The following is a 19,647-nucleotide window of genomic DNA, read 5'->3' as shown; positions in this document are numbered from 1 at the left end:
AGTAATGCACACACATTCATTACACTGCAAATTCAAATGCATCCTTCGTGGGCTGAACTAATTCAGCTGCTGGCCACAAGCTTCAGGATTCCCCTTAATTTTGAGGGTGACTAATTTCAAGGCGTAGATGAGATTCCAGGAATGTCTTACAAAATATCATAACCCTGGAACAAGAACAAAGTAATAGCGGACATCAGGGAACAAAAAAAAAGGTGAGGAATACAGAAATACATCTGCTTTGTTACACTTGGAACACAGAATAAGTATTATATATACAGTAAAACCAAAACAGTACACAGAGAAAGTAATATACAAAATCTACAAAGGTGTGAGTCCAGAAAAAATGAGGGGCTTTGGCAAAGATGAGGGGCTTTCTGAGATAAACAAAATGTGCAACTCAATCTCCATTAGAAAAGAATGCAAGAGTGTAAAGGACATGCTGTATTTATCAAGACAATAATTTGCATGATTGCCATTTCCCTTTTTTCACGCTGCACAATGAAATAAGAAATCGACAGACATGAAATTTGGTATTTGGTAAATAGCTAATTGACTTTACAGAACAACAGGAAATAGCTTTTATGGTAAGTACACATTAAACGCACTGTTACACAAAGTAGCTTTCTGCCTAATGACCTAATGTACACTGCAGAAGTCTGAAAATGATCTCAGTGCCTGAAGTTCAAGTTATTCCATCTGTTTCTTCTTAGTGTTCTGAAAACCAGTATTAGTATTTTTGAAGCATTTTACATTTCTCCAGAGTCAGACGCTAAGAGCAAAATATTGCTGCTACAATCTCTGAAAGATTTCCAGCATTTCTGATGCAGTCTCGTTAACACAGTTTATGAAGTCTGACCTTTCATTGCATGAGCCTCCAAACACAGCTATGAAATGAGAAACTCCAAGAGCCCCAGCAAAGGTTGAGATATTTGGTTCACACCTATTTCTTACTCTACCTCCCTGTATAATTCAAGTTTAAACTTCAACATATCAAGAATTCAACTCGTAAAAAAACTGATATGGGGATGTTTTTGTTATTGCTGTGCAAGGCTTACACAGAGCCTGCTTTTCTTACTGCCACACTGGTAAAGGAGGCTGGGGCTGCATGAGAGGAAACACAGCCAGGACCGGTGACCCAAACTGACCAAAGGTGTAAGCTCTATATTTTCTGAGCTTGAGAAGAGCGAGCTCTTCCCAAGGGAAACTTTTCAACAGTTTTCTTTATCCCAAAACAACCTTGTGTAACTCTCCCATAACAACAGCTGCTGTTTGCTATTTCTGTTACTTAACCAATGGGAGAAGTGTCAGCCCTATGGAGCAATAATGTGTCTTTCTAGTGCAGCTTGTCATAAAAGGGCTGAATGAATTGTAAATAAAACCTTCTGATTTCTATTGCCTTCTGACTGGAGTCAAGCATCTTTATTTCATGTCCTGTTGCAACACAAAAGGACACTCCAGACCATGTGACATCATGCTCGGGAAAAAACTGGAAGGAAGAAGGAGGAAGGGGAAACATTCGGAGTGTTGGCATTTGTCTTCCCAAGTCACTGTTCCACATGATGGGGCCCCTCTCTCTTGGAGATGTCTGAACACCTGCCCAGCCATGGGAAGCAGGGAATTAATGCTTTGGTTTTCCTTGCTTGTGTGAGTGGCTTTTGCTTTCCCTATCAGACTGTATTTAACCCACGAGTTTTCCAGCTTTTGCCCTTCTGATCCTCTCCCTGATCCTGCTGCTGGGGAAGTAAACAAGTGGCTCTGAGAGGCTTTGGCTGTTGGCTGAGGTGAAAACACAACAATTCCTTATTCACCAAACACTCCACCCCCTGAATCCATCTCTCTGCAGCTCAGAGAGAAGGATGCTGTGGGGGACCACGTCAAGGGCTTTAAATGACATCCACGCCCTTCCCTTGCCCAGTAACGTGGTCACTCCATCACAGAAGGCCACTGGGGTGGTCAGGCAGGACTTGCCCTTGGTGAAGCCATGCTGGCTGTCCAGAGCCTGACTCTGTCCTCTGGGTCAGCTCCCAGGAGGATCTGTGATCTCCCCATGCACAGAGGCAAGGCTGACAAGGGTGGGAATTCCAGCATCCTCCTTTCTACCCTCTTTAAAGACAGGCACAAAATGTTTCCCTTTTGCCAGTTATCTGGGACTTCACCTGACTGCCAGGACTTTTCAAATATCTTAGAGAGAGGCTTGACAACTACATCAGACAAATCCTTTGGGATTTGATCCCATTTGATCTGATCCCATTCAGGTGTCCCGAACCTAATTGTTACTCACACTGGGAAGTGTTTTTGTTACAGCAGTTATCAATTAACATAAACTTGAAGTATCTCCTAAGACAAATTTGAAATGTATTTATTGATTTTTTTTTTAGTATCAAATGAAGTCTTGTTTTGTTCAGCTCAGTCGTGTGCTGGCTTCGGGCTAATGGTAGTTGTTGAAGTGTTTCAGATGCTGTCATGCACAAAGTATGGAGATTTATTGGATTTAAGGTTGGAAAAGAATGAGGCAAGGTGAAGTTTTCCCTATAAGTAAATACTGAGCAAATGCCTGACTACATTTCACCATACATTAGTCCATTAAGAAGCTGATGACTTCTTTTTGTAAGAGTCATTTTCATACATACACTTAAGTGTTTTCTTGTCTTGTCTTAGAGGTAGTGAAATATTGATATTACTGTTATTCTTTGATGAAATGAAATACTAATTTCATTCATAAACCCCAACTATTACTTCACCATAATCACCAATGGATTGTTCATTTAATAAAGATAATACTGTGTCTTCAAGAGCAGTCAGCATCTTTGGTCCATTTTATTTGAAACTGACTTTGTTTATGGACAGAGAATATTTGCTTTCTACATTTCTAGGCAATTTAAAAATGGAGTTTCCTCTTTTTTTTTTTTTTTTTTTTTTGTGCATCAAAGAACTTCAAGTAGGATGTGGCTGCTATGAGTGTGTATAATACAGTGTTTGTTCAGCCTGTCAGGTCATTAAATTTAAGGTGAAAAAATGTACAGTGATGCCTTTGTATCACAGAACCATTGTGGTCAGAAGAGATCTCTGGAGATTGCTTGGTCCAACAAAGATCACATTGACTGAGGGCTGCTAAAAATATGAGTATCCTAATAGTGATAATTTTCTGGTTTCTGTGTGTATGTTTACCAAACCTGAACTAAAGGCAATATGACATTAAAAAAAACACCCATGGTAAGTAATGTTTTCTTTGTTATGCAGGAAATCTTCCAGCCTTTCATCCTGTTTGTGTCATTTCCTAGTGGGAAAGTGGTAAGATGAGCTGGTCTATAACATTAGCTGTTTGCTTTAGGTTTTAGAAGAGAAAGAATATGATGTTTATATGAGTCTAGGGATTATGTTTCAATTTCCATGAAAATCTGATCTTCTTAGACTAGATTGTGAATTTCTGAGAACACTGCAGTGTGCAAACTGCTGCTGAGCCAAGAAGGAAGTGGTGGAGAACCAAACAGGTCTCAGGAGTGAAGCCAGGATGTTGAGATAGGGAGAGATGGAAGAATGGAAATGCCCAGAATGTAAGCATGGAGTGAATAAACACTGTAATGAAAAGTAAGTTGTGTAAGTAAGAGTATAAAAATTATATTTCCTTAATAACAGTGACTTCTAGAATGCTGTGGGATTTCCCAGCTTCCTCTGTGTGCCGCTGCATTCTCTCTTGTAGGGCTTGACAGTGACAGAACTAAAATGCTAAAAGATTTTAGAAATACACTGTAAGAATGATTTGGAGCCCGAGAAGTATGATTTTGTCCAGTGGAGAGAAGATGGAAGGAAACATGAAAGCAGGACAAATAGTTAAGGAGAAATGTGGAACAAATTCATCTTCATGTCCACGAGGAGTGGACCAAAAGTAACAGGCTGAGACTGCAGCTCAGGAAATTCAGATGAAGCACAAGAAAACCCTTTTACCCTTTTCAGGCAGTGAGAACAGTGACACAGTAGAGTATGTTGCAGATGAAGGAATCACCATCTGTTGCAACTAGGGACTAAACAGATATCTCCAGAAATTACATCAGTGGAGTTGATGCTGTTTTGGGATAAATGAACTAATTGGCTTTAGGACATCACTCTCAACTCCATTTTTAAAGGATACAATTATACAGCTACAAGTAGAAAATGTTTTGCATTAAAAAAAGGCCTCTTTAATCCACCAGGAAAAGCTGTAATAGGTTGTCTACTTGGGATAAGAGCTACAAGAATTCAAGATAGAAAGACAAGCATTTTAAGATCAGAAAATCATGGAAAAATACCCAAAGGATATGAGAGATTCTACATAGCTTGAGACCAAAAGTGTTGTAGGCTATATATAATTTATGGCATGACTCAGATGCAACTGTTTGAAAATACTGTATTTAGGCTGTGCTTTATGGGATGTGAAACTTGGTGATCTAAAATATGATTTAAATGTTTCCAGTGACTAAAATCTCCTGAGATATCATATTCTACGTCTGCATAAGGAAGGCATTCAAGTAAAACAACCCACAGTTTTAGACTCCATCATGTCCAAAATCTGCTGTAAAAGCCACTAAAATACACTCACATAAATAATGCACAATGAGCCCAGTCTTTACAGTGGTTCTCTGGAAGTGCTGTGTCTGTAACTGCAACTCTTGCTGCTGGATTAAAGGAGAGAAATTACTATTGTGGCATTAACTTTATCTTAAATTTGCTTAACCTAACCAGGGAATACTGGACTCTAGTTCAGCTATTAGAAATAAATTCTTCACTGTGAGGATGGTGAGGCCCTGGCACAGGCTGTCCAGAGATGCTGGGGCTGCCCCTGGATCCCTGGAATTGTCCAAGGTCAGGTTGGATGGGACTTGGAGCACCTTGGGATAGAGGAGCAATCTGGGAGGGCAGGAGATGGCACTGGATGACCTTTAAGGTCTTTTCCAACCCAAACCACTCCATGAATCTGTTGAACACTGCAGTTAAGGAAGGACTTGGGCCAAGGCAGATCTCATCTCACAACCACACGCTCCACCTGCAATGAGGACACTGCACTCTGCACTGCTGGAAAAAGTGGTCTGTATCAAAACAAGCAAAGTTTAATTCAGCAGATGTAAATATTCTTATCTTCTCCTTAGCCTTGCAGCCAGCATTGAAAAAGAATAGGAATATCTGAATACATCGTTTCATCCCCAATCCCTTATATTTTCTCTCTCTCAGTGTTCTTTTTTCACTGAAACACTATTAGCACCTTCACTGATCTACCACAAAGAAGTAACCAGTCTAACAAATGGTGCACCAAGAACAGAGTCTTCCACACATCTTTATACAGCTCCTCACCCAGGAGATAACAGAGATACAAAAAATTATGAGTCGGAATGGACCCACAAGGATGATGGAGTCCAACTTTTAAAAGAATACCCCATCCAGGGATCAAACCCACGATCCTGGAATTATCAGCACCATGCTTTAACCAACACCCCCACTTCTTAATCGACAAGACTATCTCACAGAGAGAAATCTCTGGTTATTATTAATGAGGCATACAGGACCACCTGATTAGTACTGACAGCTGAAACTGCTGATTTTATTCGAGTGGGCGCTTTCTTATTTCAACACAGGCCTTTCGCCACCAGTAGAGACGAAGCAAAACGGGACGAACGAAGGAGCTGGCCGGGGACAAAGCAAAAGCAGCAGGACAGCGAAAGGGACAAAGCAGCCCCGCCCCGGGGCCGGGCTGAGGCGGCGCCTCATGAAGCGGCAACATGGCGGGCACCGCGTCAGGGCGGGGGCGCTGGACACGCCCCCATTGGCCACACCCCTTAGCCACGCCCACTCCCGCCATTCCCGTATAAAAGCCTCGCGCGGGCCGGGTGAGGGGGCCGGCACTTCCGGTCGGACATGACGCCACAGTGTCAACATGCAAGATGGCGGCGCATCACCGGCAGAACACGGCGGGGCGGCGGAAAGTGCAGGTGAGGGCGCGGCGGGGTCGGCACGGCTCGAGGAGAGCCCGGAGCTTGGCGGGCCACGCCGGCGGCTGTAGGATGTCAGGCCTTGGGGGTTTCTATGGCAGCGCAGTCGCCCCGTTCTCCCGCAGGAGCGCTGCGGTGAGGGCGGGCAGCGCCGGGCGCCCCCAGGGTCTCTCCCCCGGCCCCGCTGGCCGCTGTGGCGGGGGCGGACGGCCGCCTGAGGCACCGCGGGGGCTGAGCTGCCGCTCGCTGCCGAACGGGGTCAGCTTCTACAGGCCGCAGGAGGCAGAGCTGAAGTAGCTCAGATCAAAAGCGGCGGAGCACGGGGGGAGGTAAGTTGAGACCGAGAGAACGTTGCCCCCAGAGCTGCTTTGGTGAATTCTCAGCAGCGACAGAGCTGCAGATTCCTGCCGCGGCTCTCTCGGCTGTGTCCGGTGCCAGAGTAGGATTAGGTATTAGGGAGAAATTCTTTACTGCCAGCGTGGTTAGACACTGAAATAGTGTGCCTAGTGAAGCTGTAGATGCCCCATCCCTGGAATTTTCAAGGCTGGGTTGGACGGGGCTCTGAGCAACCTGGTCTAGAGAAAGCTGTCCCTGCCTAGGGCAGGGGGTTGGAACTGTGTGATCTTCAAGGTCCCTTCCAACCCAAACCATTCCATCTGATCTGCTTCACATCCTATTTCTGCTTAGCTTCTGTAAAACACTCTGTATCTCTGCACACGTGAGCAAGGAGCAGGGGTTTTTCTTCTCACATTTCTGAAGTACTCCTTGCTAGCTCCAGGCAGCATTTGTTGAAGGAAACCCGTGGCACAGGCAGTCAGGTGGGTGTAGACATTCTCAGCACACTTGAGGAGGAATTAAAACCTGTGGTTTGGGCTCACGTGTAGCTACAAGCAGATTGTTGTAGCCTTGGTGGAGACTGGAATTACCAATGTATGTATAAAAAGTCAAGACTTTTTAACAGTAAAATAGTTGTATTTTATGGTTCTCAGTGCTTTTCTTCTTGTTTGTGATACTGCCAGCCCTTTAGATGTTTTTACAGCTTTCACTGTGGAAAAGATTTAATGCTTTATCAATGTGCAAAGCTGCCTAGTGGCAAGTGCCAGTTTCAGCTGTACCTATCCAGTGTGATCACATGAAATATTGATTAGTCTTAAAATAGCATTAGGAGCTTTCAAAGCAGAGGTGGATTTAGGTTTTGGACACATCGTTTATTACACAGACGAAATGGGCATCTCTTCAGAGCATTTAGAGCTTTCTGTGGTTAAGGGAAAGCACTCTGTCAATTCTATATAAAGAATTCCCTTACCTTACCTGAAAAAAACTGGACATGTTTTAAAATATGAAGAACACCTGTGCTATAAATAAGTTTTTGGAAGTTATACCCCTAAGGAGGGGGATTTTATTATCCCTTGATATTTGCTTGATGCACTCCTATTTATGAAGTAGTATTTCCCTTACAACAGCATGCATCCAAGAACTCAGTGTTTTCTTTTTTTTACTACTGATTTTGTTCTCCAAGCATTGCTTAGCTCAAAAGCTGGATTTTACAGGTGGTTTTGTGCTGGTTTGTGATGCTTTGTTTTTTTCTCATTGTGCTGTGTGGTATTTTTTCACCTCATATGCCAACGACACTTGATGTACGTGACACTGATCTGTGTCTCAGCAATGCACCGTAAGTTTAGATCCTTAGATGCAGATAACTGGTTTAGATCCTTTAGAACCAGATAACTGGTTGTGTTTCCCAGAGAAGCTTCTCCAGGCTGGATGGGGCTTGGAGCAACCTGGGGTAGTGGGACGTGTCCCTGCCCATTGCAGGGAGTGGAATGAGAGCATCTATAAGGTTCCTTCCAACCCAAACTATTCCATGAGAAACATTGATAGAGCTTGACTAGAAGCTGGATTTTTTTTTCTTGACTCTTATTATTTCACTTGTTTGGTTAGTGACAGGACTTTGTTCCAGTGAAGGAGTTTTAAGTGGCTGTTTTATCTGTTAGCTGCCAATGTAAAAATAAAACCACTTATGATTTGTTTTAATTCCCAATGGCTGAGCATTTAGGATGCTTCTACATAGAGTTTTTGAGAGAGAGAGTTGGAGAAATTTGTCTCAAGCCTATGAGCCTGGAAGAAGAGGCTTTTACAGAAGACACCTTTCAGGCATGGAGGAACTTGATTCCTTACATGGCAGGAGAGCTGGTTGAAGTTTATGGAAATCAGAACTATTATTAGCTTTGGATGCACCTGTTCTGCTGGTAAGCAAAGCCCTCCAAAATAGTCAGTTTAGGGTGCTTCTGCATATAATTACAGTTTCTAATGGTTTAATCAGAGTGGATATTTTAGGCCTCAAAATAAATTCATGAATAGAAAAAGGAAAAAAGTTTAATTCTTTAAATGGAAGTCAGGCATTTGAAGTGTTCAGTGGCAGGTGTTTGTGGAGCTTAGCCCACAAGGAAGTTGTGAAGGAGTGAGGTTAAGTGAATTTGGGAAGGGAAGGAGGATGCAGAGCTGTCAGACACTGATTTGGGAAGGGAAGGAGGATGCAGAGGGGTGTCAGACACTGATTTGGGAAGGGAAGGAGGATGCAGAGGGGTGTCAGACACTGATTTGGGAAGGGAAGGAGGATGCAGAGGGGTGTCAGACACTGATTTGGGAAGGGAAGGAGGATGCAGAGGGGTGTCAGACACTGATTTGGGAAGGGAAGGAGGATGCAGAGCTGTCAGACACTGATTTGAGAAGGGAAGGAGGATGCAGGGGTGTGTCAGACACTGATTTGGGAAGGGAAGGAGGATGCAGAGGTGTGTCTGGCACTGATTTGGGAACGGAAGGAGGATGCAGGAGGGTGTCAGACACTGATTTGGGAAGGGAAGGAGGATGCAGAGGTGTGTCTGGCACTGATTTGGGAAGGGAAGGAGGATGCAGGGGGGTGTCAGACACTGATTTGGGAAGGGAAGGAGGATGCAGGGGGGTGTCAGACACTGATTTGGGAAGGGCAGGAGGATGCAGAGCTGTCAGACACTGATTTGGGAAGGGAAGGAGGATGCAGAGCTGTCAGACACTGATTTGAGAAGGGAGAGAGGATGCAGGGGTGTGTCAGACACTGATTTGGGAAGGGAAGGAGGATGCAGGGGGGTGTCAGACACTGATTTGGGAAGGGAAGGAGGATGCAGGGGTGTGTCAGACACTGATTTGGGAAGGGAAGGGGGATGCAGGGGTGTGTCAGACACTGATTTGAGAAGGGAAGGAGGATGCAGGGGTGTGTCAGACTCTGCTGTTGGCCATGTGCTGTAGCTTTCAGAGGTCATCCTGTCAGCCAAGGTGAAGCTACTTCTCTGCAGATGCCTTGAAGGAGCTGCCCTGGAGGGGTTGCACTGCAGCTCCTCTCCCAGATTTGCTCCCTGGCCAGAATAAATTCGCCCCCACACTCAACCTGTTGACAACATTGTGGGAGTTTTGCCATATAAAGATCATCATATAAAAATCCTTATAGTATAACTGCATGAATTTTAAGCACTTTTGACCTTTAAGTCTTGTACAGAATAAGAAAATCTCATTTTCCACTCCCTGGAAGTGATCAAGGCCAGCCTGGATGGGGGTTTGAGCAAACTGGTCTAGTGGAGGGTGTCCCTGCCTGTGGCAGTGGTTGGAATGAGATGGTCTTTAAGGTCCCTTCCAACCCAACCCATTGTGATCTTTTTAAACTGATTTTGTCATATTTGTACACTAATGCTGCACCTTTCTAGATGTGATATCTGTGTTATTTTTATTTTTATATATAATAAATGTAAAAATAATTACAAATATATTTATTTCATATATGATGCTTAAGCAAACAAATAGCCAGTGTGATGATTCCATTGTAAAAGAGTAAAGTAAGCTTTTTAATGCTTTTCATTACTTTTATTCAGGAGCCTGGATAAATATTCAGATAGTTTCCTTAATTAAAAGCCATATTTTTAGGGATACATATGCTCTACCAAGATAGTAAAGCAGTGTTGTTTTTTTTCCCTTGGTACTTCACTGCTGCTTATCTTATTCTTTGATGCAATTCAGATCTCGTGGAACCCTCCCATGATGTTGAGAAACACCTTTTTTTTTTGTTTTAATTGCTTACTTAGAAACAAGGAATGAGTGTCCTCAGAGCTCAACTGGTTACTGTTTCCTTCAAATGGTTTGATGGGTTGTTTTTAAAACAGATTTTACCCATCTGTGAAGATAAAGTCTATTATAATTCATTTAGTGTCACAGGGGTAATATGGTCCCACATCAGCTGATATACTTATCCATGCAGGAAACACTCGTAAGTCGTGCAAGAAATTTCGTTTGGCTTTGTGTGCCAAAATGTATCTGTTGGCAGTAGCTTTATCTCTGCAGCTCTTAGGTAGTCATTAAAATGATTAATCCTGATCCATTTAGGGTACTGAATCCCATAAACTCTTTATAATGAGTAGATGTTTGTGCACTGCTGCTGTGGAAGATTCTTACTCGTTATGGGAGTTTACAAAAGCTGCAGCAGTGTCGATGTCAAAGCTTTGGTTGTTAGTGAAATATTTCACCTCCCAGGCAGTGAAGCCGTGGTGATCTCTATCCCAATTCCTGTGCTTGCCCCTGGCTCTGTGCCCCGATGGAAAGGGCACAGCAGAGATGTGCTCCAGCCTGTCCTGCATGGAGCAAAGACCACTGCGATGTGAGCCCTCATTTCCTGGGAGTGCCCACACCCCTTTCCAGGCAGAACCCAGGACTTTCTCTTCAGTGATAAGATCTGTGTGCTTCAGGAGCAGAGGTGGATTTTATCACAGCAGTTTCTCCTCAACCAGAACTTTACTGCGTTTATATTGTTTAGATATGTTTGTGTACGCACAGGCTTGAAAAGACACTTAATGGTTTTGTATTTGTTTTGTATACTTACTAAATCTACTAGTTGTTTTTAATTCTATGCTGAGTGACGCTCAAAAGCCCAAACAAAGAAAAAAGTACTTTCTCACCTTTTTTTCCCCCAAAGAAGAACGTAATGGAGCACCACATGTGGGTGATTATCAGCAGTCTTCCTCTGTTCTTATTAGTGAATGTTCCGATTTTGTGGACTTTGCTGCATATCCACGACCCTTACACAAGTTTCAGCTCTTTTAGTCAACTTGCTGTTGCTTTTATTTGATGCATTTTAAGTTCCCTGTGCATTTCAACAGCTTTTGTGGAACCCTTAATTTTTCCCTCTTAATATGAAATGAATATGTTAATATGGAATTAATACATTTAAGTACAAGCCTGGATACTTCTGGTGTTATACCTCCCTTTCCAGTTGTTCCATGTGATGTGCAACAAATGTCTCATGGGGTTATTTTCAGTTCAGCCACATGTGGTATGTGTTTTGTTCAAGTTTTGTTAATATACAAGATGTTTATTTCAGCCTGAATAACTGGTTAGCAGGAGTGGACCATTCAATAGTTTTTATTTTGGATGAGCAAATGAATTTATTTATTTAAAAATATTTTAATTTTTTTACATAAAAATATTTCAGTATTTTCAGTGTAAACAACTGACAGTTACTTGGATATAATTAGGTCTCCAAAATGAGTCCGTTTTTTGCTGTAGGCCTTTTCATTTCACAGTATTTTCAGGACAAAGGATTTGCCTTGTCTTTAGGCAGGTGCTCAAATTGCAGTGTTCATTTGACATGTTGGTGTGGTGTCTCATCAGTTTGCTGACCACGCAATAATTTTCTCTCAATTTTCTTTGTTTGTCCTTGTAGTATTAGAAATTAAAAAAAAAAAAAAAAAAAAAAAAAAAAAAAAAAAAGTAAGGAGTCCATGTTTAATTTGGATTAGAATTACTTTTATGATTGAAAAATCACGGTCATGGTTTCTCTCCCTGTTATGGAAGAAGTTATCATTACCTAATAAAATAGGGTTTTCTTTTTCTTGTTACCATTACTCCTTCAAATTTTAAGGCAGTTTATCAGGACAAGTATGCTATTCCTTCTGTGGACAGTAGATAACACTTTGTAATATTCCAAGTGTGAAGAGACAGAAAAAGAACTGATTGAATTCTGTGCATAGAAGCAGTGACTGATGGGAAAATTTGTATCAAGCTCTTTTTTGTTGTTTTGCCATTTTTTTTACATCAAAGATCTCTTGTATTTACACCAAAAAAAAAAAAAAAAAAAAAAAGGAATGCAGGTTTTTAATCTTGTTTAATTCAGTTGTTACAGCAGAGTTATTTTCTCCAGTTTCTCAGGGAGAAAGAAGAATGATGTTGTGTTTCCTGCTCAACTTCTGCTGAGATCCAGCTCAGATCTACCAGGGAATAATAACACTGAAACAATACAACCCTTCTCTTTTATTCCAGTTCTTTTATTTTAAAAACAATACTTGCCAAGAGGTGTTTGACTAAATTAATACGTGGCAGTCATTAAAGGCAATAGAGGGCAAATTAACTTTTGAGGTTTTTTCAGTGCTGGTGGTAATGAGAAATGGTTGTCAGTCTCCTCTGATCATGTCTCTGTGTGAGGGGAAAAAACAGCATTTGGTTGGGCTGACTTTACTGACTTTAATTTGTCAAGATTAATGTAGAAATATGACTCAATCTCCAAAGTCCTGTGAAAGTTTTAATCATATATGACAAGTACCTTCTTTACTAAAGTAAGCCATGATTTGGGGTTGGTTTTTTTTTTTTTTTCATTTTTAAATATTTATGGCTGTGTTTTTTTTCTTGAGCTCCTTTAAATTAAGAAGAGTAACATTATTATATGCAAAAAGCATCAGTAATACCATGCTTAGGTGACTAACATAGTTTGACAGTCTAACTTATGAGTGGAATGAAGAGCTTTTAAATTATACCTGAAAATATAACAAATATGGGAGGTGACTGACAGAGGAGAAAAAAAATTCAAAAATTGAGGATTTCTCAGAGAATATCCTGCTAGCATTTGGGAAAATGAGGTGAAGGGCCCTGCTGACCTGGAGCCTAATACTGCATCAGGAAAATATTGTTCTCTCAATAACTTTAAATTTCATCTGCTGACCTCTAGGTCTGTGTCTTTGCTGCTCACATTTAGTGTTTTTAACTGAATGTTTTCATTTGCTTTAGTCAAAGAGTTTGACAGCTGTTACTAGATGGACACAAAAAAACTACACTCACCCGTCAGGTTGAGAAACGAGAAAGAAGACAGTTTATTTGGGTTTAAAGTTTAAATAGAGTTTGGACTTTGAGCAGTGACTGGGGGACGAGGTTGACACCTCTCTGAGCCCACTGGTCAAACCAAAAGTCCATCAAATTGTCCTTCCCCCTGGAAAGGAATGTGTTATTTACGAAACATCAGTCTTTGTGTTACAAGGGTAAGAAAGCTGCTGTAGAAATGCAAAACATCAGAAGGCTAAAAAATCAGACAGCAGCGTGAATTTGATGGGCATCCCTTTGCCTTATGTTTGGATCATGTTATACCTTGACTTTGACTCGAACATTATTTTGTACATATAATCTGTGTGGGTCTTTTAGTGATGCAAAGATGATCTGATGAAGCCCAAGTGAGGAGTGGCACATACATCTTGCTCCCTGCATCTCACAAAGAAATAATACCCCAAGCGCTTGAAGTGTTTTAACATAACACTTCTGTGTGGTTGGTGGTGTCTTCTCTCAGCAGCATCTCTGGAGCTGTGTGTAGGTGGAAACTTGAGTATGGATAGTGAGAATGTTATGGATGAGTCTGGAATGGGTGAGAGGCTGAAAGTACTGCAAATGAGGACACAATCTAAAACTGGGAGGAAGAGCTGTGATACTGAGAGAGCTGAGAGTGGCTGACAGAAGATCTTTAAGAGCATTGGGACATGATACAATTATGTATGTGTATTGTATGCATACAGTTATGCACACTACATTAATGTAGTGTAGTGAAGGACTTCTGGAATGGTAATGGAGAGTGTTGAAGCACAAGGATTCAGCAGGCTCTTAATTTTGATCCTTCAGTGTTGGTCTGTGGAGCTGCTGCAGCTGTTTCTCAAAGAGAGAATGGCCTTGGACATGTTTTCTGGAGGCATCGGTGCTTTGGCTGTGCTGCCTGAGGATGGGATAATCTGATGGAGGTGTTTCCCATGTTCGCTAAATCAGTTCTCATGGTATAGAGTCTGAGCTGCTGTAGAACACTTCTGTGATAAGGACCACTGAGCATCTTAATTTGTTGGATTTGTTTTGTGTCACTGACTTGATCTGGAAAACATTTTCTTTATACTACTTTAACACAATTACTGGAGTGAAAAATTACTGGAATAGAAAGATCTCTAGCCCAAGACTACTCTTTATAGGCACTTTCAAAACATTGGTGGTTGTGTATCCAAAGGATTCCTGCTTTGAGCAGGTTTGATTATACCAAGCATGAAATTTTACCTTGTCCTGATTATATTTTATAGAACCTGGGAAGATGCATAACTGGCATATTCCCCTTCTTTTCCCTCAGCATGAAGGCTTTCCTCAGAGTGGTGTGTAAACCCAGGGATCAGGAAAGTGAGTGCAGTAGCTCTGAAGAAACTGCAGTGTCTTAGAATTGTATTTACTGAACACTCACAAATGGAGACTGCTGTGGCCTCTCAGGGTCTCCTGAAATTTCCTTTTCATTTTTCTGAACAAATCAATGAAATGACCTTTACACAGTACTGTCAAACATGTAAGGAAAGAAACTAATGGAATAATTTATCTGAAAGTGCACTAAGAGTTTGAGTTTCTTATTATATTGGCGGGTAGGTAGTTCTTTAAAAATTGATTTGAAAATAATAGTGACACCTATTGAATTTGTATCTGCAGTCTTTCAGTGTTTTGTTAGCCATGGTGACTATATCCTGTCCTTTGTGAGGCTGGGAAATACTGGCATTGCACCTACAGAAACTGTAGAATCCACTTGGGAAGTGAGCCACAGACTCAGTGTGTTGTCTAAGATCACCCAGAATATGCATACAGGGAATTGAGCTGAGGGTTCTCTGGGTCTGACTAAGCTTAAGTTGTAATGATTAAAAGAATCTTTTGGGCTCCAGTTCTATGACTGCTGAATCTTTTCTATGACTCTTCCCCATTTTTGGGGGTAAATGACTTTGGTGGTGCTGGTAACTCTCAAACTGACAGACAACACTTGTAAGGTTGTTGAGTAGAAAGTATGAAGGGTTTTACAAAGATGAAATTAAGTGTTCAGATTTTATGGCCAGGTCACCATCTTAATACCATAATTGGATTTGTGCACCTGTGTTGTAGGTTTCCTATGTGATTAGGGATGAAGTGGAGAAGTACAACCGCAACGGGGTAAATGCACTTCAGCTGGACCCAGCCCTGAACAGACTCTTCACAGCAGGCCGGGACTCCATCATAAGGATATGGAGTGTCAATCAGCACAAGGTCAGTCAGGAGAGCCTTCCTGGCTCTAAACCTACCTTTGATTTTTTTGCCAAGTTATTCTGCTGGTAAGCTGCCTACAGGGCTATACCTGATGCTGTTTTTTAACAGCTGCCAATTATTGCGATCACAGAATCCTTTTGATATTGCTCATGCTGTGGTATCTTACATAACTGTGTAGTTCTCACAGAAGTGTTCTGGGAGAGTGATTTCAAACTACTCTGCGTTAGGAAACTTTGGATGTATATGTAGGTTGAAGAAGATACCACAACAGGATGTGATAGTCACAATCTTCTCCATTGGTGATGAGCTTATTTTTTCTTAATTTGCAGCAAGACCCTTATATAGCATCTATGGAACATCACACAGATTGGGTAAATGACATTGTGCTCTGCTGCAATGGCAAAACGTGTAAGTATTTAAAAGTTTCAGAACTGCAGTATTCAGAAACTGTATAAAAGTAAATTATCTGCTGCTTTAATTAATTTCCATCTTTTCTTAGCATGTAAAATTAATCTGTGATGTATATTGTAATTTTGGTAAATGGTGTAAGCAGCTGTTTTAATGAAAACTGAAATGTGTGTATAAATGATTGTTTTAATTTCTTTTGCAAAACAAATTAGAGTAGTAGGAATATGCTCTAAAGTAATATACAAGCTATTAAAATTTAGTCTTTATTCTTTCCAATTTAGTGATATCTGCTTCTTCAGATACTACTGTTAAAGTGTGGAATGCTCATAAGGGATTTTGCATGTCAACACTAAGGACGCATAAGGTGAAAAACATTATCTGTAAATACTGTGTGTGATCACTGCCATTCTTACAATTATTAAGATGGAGACTTCAAAAGGATAACATTGATTCATATTGTTACATTTTTTTTTTTGTAGGACTATGTGAAAGCTTTAGCATATGCAAAAGATAAGGAGCTGGTAGCATCTGCTGGGCTGGACAGACAAATATTCCTCTGGGATGTAAATACTCTCACAGCACTGACTGCCTCAAATAATACTGTCACAAGTAGGTACCTGGGGGAGGGGAGGCAAATGCAATGCATTTTATTGAGTAGCATCGTCTGTGAGGTCAGTTTAAAACTGTGGATGCCTTTTTCTAGCTGCGCATAAAAAGCGGGCAAGAAATTTGAAGGTGGGGTTTGTATGCATTCATATTTGCTGTTATGTAATAGCTGGAAATCTAGAGCAGCCAACACTTGTGGCATTTAGAATAGAGGACAAGTCTCTTTGCACTGTTTATCCTGAACTGTGACATGCTGGTTGCTCTGAAACTTGGTAGAGCTTTAACTTGGGAACCTTTTAACCTCTCAACCCCAACATTTTAGAGAAATGTTCTCTTAGCTTATTCGTTTCTACAGTTTTTGTGTTTTATAATTTGGGGTCGGTTTTTTGTTTGTATAGATGCTGAAAAAACAGACAGTACAGCTCCTAAAGCAGGACTTGATACATTTGTCAAAACTCTGTCAGAAGAATAGTTACCAGATAAACTAGACCAAGAACCACTCAAGAGTAACACAAAGCACTGATGACAAATGAGGATAACATACTGGTGTAATGTCACTAGAGATTGGAAGGCAAGGAGAAACTGTAGATCCTACCCATCAGGGTTAATTCTCAAAGTCACCATCATCTTTTAGGAAGTCACCTGTCCTGCTTCTCTCCCTCAGAAAGGCATTATATAAATTGTGAGATCTTTCTTTTAACAGCAAATCCATCACTGCCTTTTTTAGGATGGTCAGGATAGAGCTGGTTAAGTTGCTCTTCTGGGAGGTGTCACACCAGTCTTTAGGTTCAGTTGGATTTAAGTGAATAACAGAGATCTGGACCATGGCATTTTGGTTTGTATGGGCTATTTTACAGTTGATTTTTTGTGAAGGGAAGTCTAGTGTGACTGCAGTATACTTTACTGGTTCTTAGGTAGGTTGGAAAAATTGTGTTTCCAATGACTGATCTTTCATATTTTAGCTAGTTTGATGGATATTTAAAGAGTAGCAGTCTCACGTGTGCATTGTGAAAGAACAGAACCATCTTGCACACTGCCACACATTAATTTTCTGAATAAGCCTGGTTGCTCGTAGGTTAGGAATGACTCAAGGAAAATCTGCAAAACTAAAATTTGGAATTTACACAACATATTCCTAAGACATTTCATGTGGTTCTGTAAGAGGCAGGCATGTAGTTTTCTTGGTGTGGGGGGTCTTATTTACTGTATTGGGCTGATTTTGAAAGGTGTGTTTAATTTTATAGATTTGGTAGCTTCTAAAACCAGAGGTGCATCTGCTGGGCAGAACTGTCAGTTTTGTGTTTATTGTCTAAAGAACTTTTTAATTCAAGTATAGCCTTGTGCTGACATGTTTGAGTAGCCTTTGGAACAGACATGGCTTTAGAGAGCAGGGATGGCACATGACTAAAGAAATTTATATTTCCCAGAAATATAAAATCCTTCTATCTCTTCCCTTTTTTCACTGAAGGTAGAATTATTTTGTAGTCAAACCTTACTGATAATGGTAAGTTTTGTTGTCTTCTACTTGAACAAAGACTTCTGAAGGAAGAATTTAGTTGTGAGCTCACAGGAAAACTCAGTTGAGGGATAATAAAGAAACATGAAAACATTTCTTGTGCACTGTAACAGTGATACAGAACCTAAATGATTCAAGTGAATCAGAAATGGGAGATGGGGAGTACTGAGGAGCTGGTGCTTGTTTTGAACCCAAGATCAAATGGAAGTGGAGACATTGCCTCTAAGGTGACAGGAAGAAATTTGCATTTCTGGAGTAGCAGCACAAATATTTCATAAGGGAGAAGAAGAGGAAGCAGAGGATTTTGTACTTTCATTTTAGTGCTCCCCAGTAACTGTTTCTGTTGGAAAGAACACAGTATATGTGCTCACAGAACCTGTTTTCCTGAGTCCTTTCAAGCAGTATGGATTTTTTCAGAGTACCAGTGAAAACTGTCCTTGTGCATTAGGTTTCTATCTGATTACCTGGAAGCACTGTACACAAACCAGCATTAAGGAGAAGCCTATTTTTAAAGAGTCTCTCAGTCAGCAGAGCTGTAATTCAAATTAAGTGGAGGGACTTAGCTTTTGAAGTAGTCTCTTCCAGAAGAGAGTGGAGTTGAGCTTTGCTTTTGTTCTGGCATAAATTCTGCTTCTGTACATTTAACATTCTCCTATTCCTGCTATCCAGCTTTTGCTAACTCTGTATGTAATCCTTTCCTAAATTATTATGGTTGTTGAACAGTGTGCTAACCTTCAAGAGTTTTCAGTTCTGTGTTTTGTGGAAAGCTCTCACTTTATTTTAGCACCCAATAATAGGTTTCATTTGACAGTTTGCATTTGGATGCTGTAACCAGTGGCTAAGAGGACTCAGAAGTAAAGCTGCATAATTCTTCACAGGCTTATAGAATATCCTGAATTGTAAGGAAACCTCAAGGATTGAGTCCAGTTCCTGGTGCTGCATGGGACAGCCCCAACAATCTCACTCTGTGCCTGAGAGCGTTGTCCAAATGTTCCTGGGGCTCTGGCAGCCTTGGGGCTGTGCCCATTCCCTGGGGAGCCTGTTCAGTGCCCTCTGGGGGAAGAACCTCTTCATGATTTCCAGCCTAAACCTCCCCTAACACAGGCTTCTCCACTGTGACAAAATGGGATATTACATTATGATATTAGGTTACAAATCTTGTATGGAAACTTAGCTCCATCATCTAAATAGATCATTGTGTGAAGGTTTTTGCTGGCCATGCAGTTTGTTGCTGTTCTCAGCCTTCTTGGCATACTGATGGTATGGATTTGAGGCTTGATTAGATGCCTGATTGTGTTCTCAAAATAGATGATTTTCATTTGCTGTGTCTGTGCTTTTCTGAGTTGAGGGACTGGTACTTCAATCTCCAAAAGTGGGTTAGGCTGGTTGGTGTAGAACTCCTCAGCTCTGATGGTAGGTGTGGTGCTGAGGAGCTGCCATATGGTTTTCACAAATGCAGGGGTAGTATCCCTGCTCAAATAACACATTTCAGTGCTGCAGTGTAACTTCTCTCTGCATTTCTGCTGAACTAGGAGAAGAGCACTGCATACAGAATGTAGAATTTTACTGTTACTTGGCTTGGAAAAAAAATCTCTGCACTTAAAACCAAATAATGTGTGTTACAGGATCAGGAAGAAGTGTCATATTCCAATAACATAGTTGAGGAAGAGTAGCTTGATCGCCCTGGCACAGAACTGTGATGCCAAAAGGTCACCAAGGTTGTAATGACCATAAATCTGAGGGGTTACTTTGTTTTTATGCAGTAGTAGATTAAGAATTGGAATGGAA

General features: G+C 41.1%; 1 protein-coding gene across 2 annotated transcripts in view; it reads left to right on the top strand.

The window, feature by feature from the left end:
* Positions 1-5,849: 5,849 nt before the first annotated feature.
* The window catches only part of WDR48 (WD repeat domain 48), a 28,434-nt gene continuing 14,636 nt past the window's right edge, over positions 5,850-19,647 (top strand). Inside the window, exons 1-5 of one of the 2 annotated variants that reach the window (XM_066314136.1) lie at positions 5,850-5,960; positions 15,189-15,329; positions 15,659-15,737; positions 16,019-16,101; positions 16,217-16,346. In XM_066314136.1, coding sequence (XP_066170233.1) covers positions 5,913-5,960; positions 15,189-15,329; positions 15,659-15,737; positions 16,019-16,101; positions 16,217-16,346 — 481 coding nt within the window. In that variant the 5' untranslated portion in view covers positions 5,850-5,912. Of the gene's footprint in view, positions 5,961-6,003; positions 6,290-15,188; positions 15,330-15,658; positions 15,738-16,018; positions 16,102-16,216; positions 16,347-19,647 lie in introns of those variants that run through there. The other variant, XM_066314145.1, reaches the window with a different exon arrangement.

The sequence above is a fragment of the Sylvia atricapilla genome, chromosome 1, assembly GCF_009819655.1.
Source record: "Sylvia atricapilla isolate bSylAtr1 chromosome 1, bSylAtr1.pri, whole genome shotgun sequence".
Taxonomy (NCBI): domain Eukaryota; kingdom Metazoa; phylum Chordata; class Aves; order Passeriformes; family Sylviidae; genus Sylvia; species Sylvia atricapilla.
The sequence above is the reverse complement of the archived record's forward strand: the minus strand, read 5'-3'. Positions and strand labels throughout refer to the sequence as shown.